We start from the raw sequence: 10,390 nt of genomic DNA, 5'->3' as shown, positions 1-10,390 counted from the left end.
AGTATGATATACGCCTAATATGGCCTTGCTGTCTCACCAACCCCCTCTCCCCCAACCTCTCATCTTAAGTGCACTTCTAATCCTGCCAGGCTGGCTTTATTGGTTTGCTCAGAGCAGTCTGTATTTCAACCGCTTAAACACACACTGCAGGGACGAGACAGGAACGCGGGACTGTTCTCACTCGCCTGACCGTGCCGCTGCCGCACCTTTGGCTGCGATAATTGATTTCAACACCGTCCCCCTGAGTGACACATCTGACCAGGCTATAACTTTACCTTTTTAGGAAAGGAGAGAAGTTTTCCACCACGTGGCTGGACTCTCAGGGTACTTACTAGCGGTGTGGGAATTGGGAGTGTTTTTGTGGCAGTGGCTGTGCTGCTGCTGTGGTACTTGTGTGACAGCAGGTCCTTTGTGTGTGTGTGTGTGTGTGTGTGTGTGTGTGTGTGTGGGATGCCTGTGTACTGTGGCTCACTTCTCTCGGCTGAATTTCAGTGTGCCACTGGGGCAATACTCACTTGAAGACTCTCCAGATGGTCCCTGGGTGACACTGTGAGCAGGGCTCTTGGCCTACAGTGCCCCTCTTTGCTATATTAGTCAGCAGAAAGTGCCCACTGTATTAACACATTTCCATAAAGGCCAGGAAATGTGCGAGGGAGGATCACATGCTGAGGAGTGCACCCCTCACCACAGTGTACTCTGGCAAATTGTATCCTGAACATGTTGGCTCTTTTACCCAGAATACTTCAGATTCTTTTTTTCTGCAGTGGGCTGGTAGTTAGTTCATGTAAATCCTCTTTCCTTTCCAGCCCACACATAAAAGAAGTATATAATAGGGATATTCTAACGCATAGTATTAACCCAAAATAGTTCAAATGTTCACTATATAATGAAAAACTATGAAACTGTTTTCAGAAATGAAGTGAGTTGCTACAGAGATCATAAAAAACAATCATTGTGGTGACAATGCAGAGAACATGACATGTGCTTGGCAGTGCTGAAAGCACTCGAGTTTAATGGGGTCTATTAAAACAAAGCTCATCTGACAAAGTGGTGGACATTCCAAAGGCGTGCAGCATGCAAATGAGCACGGGTCTTGGGCGGCTCGCGCGCGTCCTTAATTACCACCACGCAAAGTCATTCTGCAGCCTTCGCTTTTCCCATAGCAGGTGCGTGCAATGAGCAGTAGCATATGACGGCGAGACCCGCCTCGCACGTGCGCCTCGTGTTTGCCCAATCTCCCCGCAAGTCGCCTGCACGTGGTTTGTAGGTTAGCAATGCGAGTCCGCGTGAATTATTCATGGACTTCACCTTTAATCCCGGTGTGCACGTGAATAAATTAGTGTCTTTAAGAGCCACCCTTATCTTAACAGTCCAGTCGCGTGTTGGTAGCCTCGTGTAAATTTAGCTAACACCGGAAGCTTGGCAATTGAACGAACGCGGGTGCCGTTGTCCTTTATTATTACAAACGATGGCTGGTGTGAGCTGGTGCACAGCAGCGCGCCCCCCTGCGGTCAGGACCGCCATAACCCCCTCCCAGTCGGCCATGTTTAGATAGAGGATGTGTTTGGTTTCCAATGCATCACCAATTGCCCTTCCACTGCCTAGATGTACCAAAAGGTATCTTGGTTTATTTGGATCCAAATGGAATGAGCGTGGACTCACTCTCGGTAGGTTTCCGTAGGTTTGGTAACCTTCATTTCAGTATAGCTAATGTATTTAGCCTGCTACCTGTTGTTTTTTTCCTTTTTGTTACATGAGACAAGGTTGTGGAGGATGTGAAGTTTTCCTCCAGGGCTTTTTGCGATCCTTAACCCAGGTCTCTCGTGTATAACAGTCCATCCATTATTCAGGTAAATTGCTGACTACTTACTCTGCTGTACATCGATTTGCCCAAGAGTTCTCAGAAGGTCTCATTGTGTTTTATTTAGTTATTTTAAAAATATTGTGTTCCATGCAGTATTCAGTATATGGTTATTCTCGTCCTTAGCCAGATTATTTGCCACTTGTGGTGTTCCATGGCTTGTCCTGGTCAGCCCTACCAGCATACCACCGTCCTAAAAAATATTTCAACTCTCTCAGCTTTGTGACATTCATCTCGTATCATTCCGTATGCGATCTGAGGTACAAAGCTCTGTAACAAAGTTCACCGCATGACGGTGAGGCGCGGATAACTAGTAGCTGAGACGTAGATGACGCTGCGAACCTGGAACCTGGGCGTGAACCAACATGGTAAGCTTCATTCAGCAGCAAGTGAAACAGCTGATCAGAGCCCCTTTAAGCCTCAGCACATGTACACATGCGAGCACGGCATGCATGTGATCTTCGTGTCCATCTGCGGAGCTGTTAAGAGACAGCGAGCTTTAGCAGATCCTTCACCAGCCGGATCGCGTCCATGCCTCTCCGCCCGTCACGTGTTAGTCCCCCGGTTAATGCGAGCTGCTTTCACACAAGAGCCTCCCACCACAGTGTTCTGGCTCAACCTGCTGTGGTTTGTCATGGACTTCTGGGGCACAGCCTGATCAAAGTGTACAAAACTAGATGCCGATTTGTGGTTAACATAATGCTGTCAGACCTGACTGCGAGGCCATTGCACTGCTCAGTGTATATGTGACGGGCAGAAGAAATATGAGGGATGACTTAGGCTGTTCTTCATACTCGACGACTTCCACACACCGTCATACTCGTCCACAATCAAACTCTTTCGCATATCATACCCTCACACACGCTCTCATGCGTATGCTGTCACGGTCTCACACTCACTGTCAAACTCTTGTGCATATCATACCCTCACACACGCTCTCATGCGTATGCTGTCACGGTCTCACACTCACTGTCAAACTCTTGTGCATATCATACCCTCACACACGCTCTCATGCGTATGCTGTCACGGTCTCACACTCACTGTCAAACTCTTGTGCATACAGTGTCATAGTGCGTGTGTGAGACCGACGATCAAACTCTCCTTCAACCACCACCATACTCCCTTTCATACTCCATTAAACTCCCACGCGTCCACTACTGGACGTCTCACACTTGCTCTTCAGCTCTCGTGCGCACACACCTAAGACAAAGAATAATAGTGTGTGAGGGGAAAGCATGTTGTGGGAATGAAAGTTTAATAGCATATGTGAGCTACTATGATAGTGTACTCATTACTGTTTGACAGTGTGTGTCGCACACTATGATGGTGTGTGAGAGAGTTTTACACTGAAGGCATAAGAATTTGATTGACTATGATGGTGTATGCCTGAGAGTTTGAGTGAGTGAATGACGTGTGAGAGTGTGGGACTGTGGTAGGTGTGAGGCTGGTTTTGGCTGTTTGGGTTTGTGTGGGGCTGTTTGTGGATATGTGGGGTGGGGTTTGTCTGTGTAGAGTTGTATTGGGAGGGATAGATGGACAGGCACAACCTCCCCCTGGCAATATGCAAATAAATCTTCAAACAAGGAAGAGCAGAAGGATTTTGGGGAAGGTGCATGTGAGGAGAAAGAGAGAGATATTTCTGGAGATGTTTAGTGTCTTGTCCTCAAGTCCCTCTCTCTCTCTCTCTCTCTCTCTCTCTCTCGCTCTCTCTCTCACTCTCACACACACGCACATACTCGCTTTCTCCCACTCACTCACAATCTCTGCCTCACCTGCTGTGGGCTGTGCGTGTGTGTGTAATATTGCTGAGGGGACAGCAGTGTGAGGTGCCTCTCTCTCACACACACGCACTCTTTCGCCCGTGCTGGCTGGCCGCTGTTAGCATCCGTGCTCTGCTGTGTACTCATCGTTCATACACAGGGACTGCGCTCTGATCCGCTATGCTGGCTTCCATCTGGTACGCCAAGAAGCTGGGACGCAGGCTCGTGCAAAACGCCAGGAAAGCAAAGATGCAGAAGGTAGGCAGCGGAGTGATGCTACACTATTCCAAGATCCGGACGGGGATGGGATGGCACCTTGTATATAGCAGTGTTGATCAGAGCCGATTCTGATCTGCTGCATCATGCTTTGGATTCATATGGCTGCATGTGACTGTGTGTGTGTGTGGTGGGGGGGATTCTCTGTGCTAAGCTGTGGGTTACAGCCTTGGATCTGAGTTCGGCTTGGGTCCACAGTGTGGTAGATTGTGGAGGGATCCCAGGTTGTGGGGGCTGGGGTAGCTTGCCCTGCGCCCTGTGTGAAGGGGTTGGCGGGCGTCATCCAGAGTGAAAGCGAGTTATGAGGATGGCTCATCCCATGTTTGTGATCTCAGATCTCACACATGGGTTTGTAAGTGTCTTTGCTTTTCTCATTAACCACAACAGACCCGCTTATGATTCTGCTTGTTCTGATTTGTCTCTTTCTATGCCACTTTCTCTCTCGCTCTCTTATTCCTCCCTTCCTCCCTCCCCTAAAAAGTTTTAGTCCTCATTGCCAAGTCTTAAGTCCTAAGAGTGTTTAGGGATTTTTGTGTCCTCTGCCACTAACCTCCATGTCTAAAGTGCTGGCCAGGCACTGATATAATCGTAGCATCCACATTTTAAGAGATTTTGAATAAACCTCTGTGGCTCAATTTAGATTCTAGATGGCTTCCACTTCTATTATGGGCTGGAAGTAACCTTGGTAACCACTCCCTTAAAAAATAATGGCCCCTTCCCTTTGTGCTGACCACGAATCGTGTTAACAGGACTCTGCATCAGCACTTGCGTGCTGTTTCCTATGCGCTGTTCCCACCATACACTGAAAGTCTGCTTTCAGGAAGCTCCCCCCCCCTGCACCTAGGCGCTTGCTTGTCATCAGACCGTGCACCGTGACCGTATGACTGAATCATCAACTAATTAGCCATTTGACTTCAGCAGTTCTGGTCGCCGTGGGCAACACGGCTGCACCGTTTTCCCGGTACTTGACGCACGTGAAGAGAAAACTCCACCTTGAGGCTGGAGCCAGGCCTGAGACGTCCCCACGCGGGAACCTGTACATCTTCATCCCACTGGTCTTTCCTCGCTGGGTTCCTGCTCCACCCTGCTCCTGCGCTCTTGGCCGACCCGACAGTGGGATGAGCGATTCTGTCTGTTTCCATTTTGTCCATGTGGCTCTGTGAACAGTGGCTGTGTCCCTGCGTGGCACCTGCTCCGCTCTTCAGCCAAAATTGAATCTGAAAATGGAAATATCTACGTGCTCACACTAAATGGAGCTTTGATTGGATGTGCTGTGTGTGTGTGCGCGTGCGTGCGTGCGCGAACATGTGGGCTGCTTATGTATTACACTGAGGTGTGTGTTTGCATCAGGGCTGATGGTGTGTGGTGAGGCATGTGACAGTGTTGTTCTGCAGTTGAAAGGTCGTGGGGAGGTTCGTCACTCTTTCTGGCACTGGCAAAAGGCTTCATTCCCCTCAGCTGCAGGGAAATTCCTTTCGCCTGCGTGTGTGTGTGCATTTGTGTGTTTTTTGTATGCCTATTCTTTACTTGAAACACCTTGCTAGTTGCTGCCTAGCAACCTAAAGCTTGGTATTTTGGTGAAGCGATCAAGGACCCCCTCCTTCCTTTTCTTTCTCTCTCCCTCTCTCGTTCTCTCTCTTTCTCGTTCACTCACTCACACACACACACATACACTCACTGTTTCTAACCCTTATTTGTGCCCATGTTCTGATTCCCACCTCTGCACGCACCCCTTTATGAGGCCACGGTGGGTGTCCTGGGTGGTGTGGAAGTGCATTGGTGCTCCCGGGCCGCCTGTGCCTCACGTCCCAGCTTCCTGGCATGCCAGATGGAGGCAGCAGCCCAGGCCAGGGTGCTCAGTGCCTGCGTTCCTGGGGCTCCTGAGCGCCACCTACAGTTAATCTATTCCCTGACTCAGCTCATTCAGTTGCTGAAAGGTTCCGAGAGTGGGTTCAGACAGCCATGTAGTAGAAAGTGACTTTAAATGCCCGTTTTTAAATGCAGTGCTAAAGATTATTAAGTGTTAATATGACTCTTGCACACACTAGCACAGGCTTATATGCCTCATGATATCTTTACTGCTGAGTCCACACAGGTCTGGATGAGGAGTGTGTAATGCTTTGGAGTCTGATGGAGGGTGTTTTCCACTTCGGTGGAGTGTTTGCGTTGGGGTGGGGCTTATTGCTGCGTTTAGACGCAGAAGCTTCTGGAGCGTTCTCTAATTCGCCATGCCGAGCCTTTCTGGCGCGTGCCTTCTGAGGAGGAGGTGGGCCGTCTCTCAGAGGGGACCGAGGTTGGCAGTAACAGCAGATGTTGGATTAGGTGAGCATCCAGCCAGGCTCTGGCACGCGTGTGTGTTATGGACCAGGCCGGCGGCGGCGTCAGATCTGCTCATGCACAAAGAGTTGGAGTAACAGGAGAGCCTGCATAGCCTGTCAGCATGGCACAAACACTTCTGTAGTCCCGCCCACAAGCATACTAACATAGTCCAGCCCACAGCCTGTCCCTGTCCTGGTCCAGTCTGCTGGCGCACATCCCATAATGGTCATCCCATAATAATCGCTGCCTCACCAGAAATGGTACTTCTGTCTTTTTTCTCATATGTCATTTGCCACCTGAAGGGTGTAAAATTAATTTAGTTTTAATTGTAATTAAATTACTAACAATTTCTATTTAGTTCAGCAATTTTGTTAGTCCTGTCAGCAGAGTAGTATTGACACGCTTCCTAACGAGACAGTTTAATCTGACCATCTAAAGGATTTCTGTCTCTTCTCATAATGACTCTCACGTCCACTGTCACATTTAGAACAGCAGATTCCTGTGATTTCTGCATCCGTACCTTTTAAACTGCTCATGCAAAAGCCTATATTTGATTAAAATGAAGATTTATTTCAGAAATGTTCACCAGTACACTGGCAGTTTCATTATACACTTAGAAATAATACAATTTACATATCAGGTTTTCCATGGCTACTTCTGTATTCTTTTGTCTTTAGAAACAATACAAGTGAAACATCTGTTGGCATGTCATGTTGCTCAAATCCTCTCATATGTAAAGTTTGAATGTTTTGCTTTGCACATGATCAGCCACAAAAATTATTTTAAACTTCTAGATACAGTGTCATTAAAAAGTGATTAAATAATTGGTGTTGCCTTTTTCTGGGTGTATTTTTTTTATTTATTTATTTATTTTTTCTCCACGTCTACTAATCTCAAGAGATGTTCAGTAGTTTTTTTTTTCCATGCATTCATTCACTGGCCATTTCTTCACTGTTGGACACCAACTCCATCTACCAGAACACTGAACTAGTAATCAGCCAGAAAACATCAACACCATTTTCTCTCTTAACTCTTTTCCTTTGCACGGTAGACTTTGACACACCATTTCCCTTTTCACCTTTGCTGTCTGCAAATGAAATGGCCAGATACAGCGTGGACCTTCCCAGACGTCTTCTCTGTTTCTCTTCTGCTGCTGTTGCTGGGACATTTTAGAAGAAGGCTCAGGCCCAAGCCCTCCAGTTTGTCATTTTTTAGGACATCCTTTTTCTTTCTGTCTCCCCCCCCCTGTGGTTTGTTTAATAGTTTGTGTTTACACACTGGATGAAACGGGGACAGGAAGCGACAACAAAAGTTGTGGTGATTTGAATTGCACTGTAGACTGAGCCTTGTGCTCTGTTGTCTTGGCCATATTTACAGTGCTGACTTCTGGCTGTAGTTAATATTAGGCAGATGAGGGAAGGTCTAAAGATTTCTGCGCTTTCCTCCCTCTCCCCCCCCTCTCTCTCCCCCCCCCCCCCTTCTCTCTCTCTCTCTCTCTCTCTCTCTCTCTCTCTCTCTCTCTCTCTTCCCCCTCTCTCTCTCTCTCTCTCTCCCCCTCCTTTCTCTCTCTCTCCCCCCCCTTTCTCTCTCTCTCTCTCTCTCTCTCTCTTCCCCCCACTATCTCTCTCTCTCTTCCCTCTCTCTTCCCCCCCCCCTCTCTCTCTCTCTCTCTCTCCCCCCCCCTTTCTCCCTCTCTCTCTCTCTCTCTCTCTTCCCCCCTCTCTCTCTCTCTCTCTTCCCCCCCCCCTCTCTCTCTCTCTCTCTCTCTCTCTCTCTCTCTTCTTCCCCCCCCTCTCTCTCTCTCTTCCCCCCCCTCTCTCTCTCTCTCTCTCTCTCTCTCTCTCTCTCCCCCCCCCTTTCTCTCTTTTTCTTTCTGTCTGTCTGTCTCCTCTTGCCCCCTCCCTGCCACCCATCTTGACCCCTGGTTCCCTGCAGCTGTCGATCGTACGTGCCTGGTTTTCCGAGACTCCCTCTAGTCCTTTCGGGTGGTGTTCCTGAGCCGCACCTGTATCAGCATAAGAGCAGGCCGGCAGCGTGCTTTTCTGTAAATTTCACACCTGCACGAGAACACATCCGCGTTGGCCGTGGGAAAGGCTACAGGTGGGCTGTGGTAACAGGTGTTAATTGCCTGGACTCTTAGGAGACCAAGCATGGTGTGGGAGTCGATATCACCTCCGGCACATTAAAACAAATCGAGGATAAGGATAAAAGCGAACTTTAAGCCATTCAAGCTCCAGCAGATCATTCAGTGGGACGTCATAACGCCGGTAACCCATAGATCAGATCGGAGGGTTATTTTCCCCTTCACCTGCTATTGCCATTCTGAGCCCCCGCTGCCTCATCTATGAGCTTGCGGTCTGCTGGGGACCAAATTTCGTGGCAGAGACCATTGAAATGGTTCGACATGTACGAGCTGCCCCTGCCTGCTTCAGCGGGGCGTTCATGTTTGCTGCCCGCGTGTGAGCAGGGACGGGGCAGGGTACGGCCATGCAGCTTTTCAAACAGGTTTCCTGTTAAATGGCATGTCTGGCTCCTGTCTCCAGGCACCAGAGGGAACAGTCCCCCCCCCCCAACGACACAACATACAATGTGAAATCTAAATTGCTTTTGCGCCACCTGTGACTCGCGTGTAGCGATCGTCCAGACATCCGTCTTTATATACGTTGTATTGCTTGTTTCTTGTTTTCTTTCGAATGAGAGGGATATTTATAGCTCTGAGCCCTTGCTGAATACAAAGAAGTTTATCAGCTTCTTCAAAATGGATATTAAAACTGGTTTGCATTTATCATGGGGGTCTCAGACTGTAGAACAGAAGTTTACCACTCTCTGAAGATCATCGCGTACTTCTGGACCTTGTGCACTTTATGTTCATTTGAGTAATGATATCACCTCCAGTCCACCGTGGTACGTCCTAATCGTTTGTAAAGTGTCTCATTAGATTTGTGGGTGTCCGGAGTTGTAACTGGGCCATGGAGTCCTGTCGGAGGAGGCGATAACGCAGTGCTGGCAGCTCACTCCTTTCTTGTCCGCCGCAGAGAAGCTGTGAAAGGCAAAATAAAGACAGTAAAGCCTGACGGAAAATGTGCGTAGTTTTGTTTTTTTTTGGGGGGGGGGGGGGGGGGTTCTTGCTTTTGTGCGGAAAGACGGTAAGTATACTGGAAAGCTCCCTAGACACTAGCTTTACAGTGAGTTTGATGTAGTTGAGACTGAGCTTTGCTGGGATTTTTGGAGGCTTAAATGATTGTTCCATTGTACTGACGGTGTTGAAGCCCAGTGAAAAGTTGCACTGGTCTGAATCGTTCTGCATTAAAGCTGTCGGAGAGGTTGCGCTCTGCCTGACTGGGAATGATGTGAAACATCCATTACTGTTTAGGTGTTTAACAACAACAGAAAAAAAAACAGCTAGTCATGTAAAAAATAGATTCTTTAGTTATTCGATTTGCTTTTGTTTTGGCTGTGAGAATCCTGTATTTGGAACTGTAAAAATAATGCACTCGCTGAGAAATAGATGCACACAGTCATCAAATCCCTCAACCCCCTTCTAACACATCTGAGCTGCTTTAAATGACACTTCTGTCACTGATGTATTTCTTGTTTAATTCTCGCCTATATGCAGCACGTGGAGTGTGAACTGTGAGGTGCCGAGCTCGGGCCAAGCATACGCTTCTAGCGAGTACTGAAAGCCTGTTTCCTCGGCTGTAACCCGCCACCCGCCTCCGTCAGGTTTCATCCTGCCACTCCGGTGCTTTTCAAATGGGTTTTATGGAAAAGGATCCTATCTGCCATGTTGGTTCAGCAGTAGCGCGGTCTGCAATGCTTGTCACACCCCCACCACTAACCCCGTGTGCGTCAAATGGCATTCCAGCTTTAGCCAAATGCTGAAGGCATTTGATGAACGAAGGCACACAGAGGCGGGGCAGTCCGGAGTCCACCGCGTGCGCCGGACCAGCTGTTCCTGGGCCAGTGTGTTTTACGTTATTACATCGGACGGTAAGTAGATGCGTGGACGTTTTCAGTATTACTTCATGGCCGACTTTCTGAATTCATTATTGGGGGACCTGCAGGGAAAACGACGCAGCCAGTTCTTGACATTCCGTCGTTATTGATTTTCCTAATTAAAGATGGATGAACGCTCATTTATCATTTTGTGGACTTATGTTGACACTTGATTTAT

General features: G+C 48.3%; 1 protein-coding gene across 23 annotated transcripts in view; it reads left to right on the top strand.

The window, feature by feature from the left end:
• dlg2 (discs, large homolog 2 (Drosophila)) overlaps nucleotides 1–10,390 on the top strand; it is a 155,089-nt gene that overhangs the window by 75,916 nt on the left and 68,783 nt on the right. For 2 of the 23 annotated variants that reach the window (XM_035535301.1, XM_035535292.1), the window contains exon 1: nucleotides 3,738–3,879. The exons of the other annotated variants lie outside the window; for them this stretch is intronic. In XM_035535301.1, the coding sequence (XP_035391194.1) occupies nucleotides 3,802–3,879 (78 nt within the window). In that variant the 5' untranslated portion in view covers nucleotides 3,738–3,801. Of the gene's footprint in view, nucleotides 1–3,737; nucleotides 3,880–10,390 lie in introns of those variants that run through there. 23 annotated transcript variants of the gene reach the window in all.

Source organism: Electrophorus electricus, chromosome 17 (genome assembly GCF_013358815.1).
Source record: "Electrophorus electricus isolate fEleEle1 chromosome 17, fEleEle1.pri, whole genome shotgun sequence".
In the NCBI taxonomy this organism is placed as follows: Eukaryota; Metazoa; Chordata; class Actinopteri; order Gymnotiformes; family Gymnotidae; genus Electrophorus; species Electrophorus electricus.
This window is presented reverse-complemented; position numbering and strand designations above follow the sequence as displayed.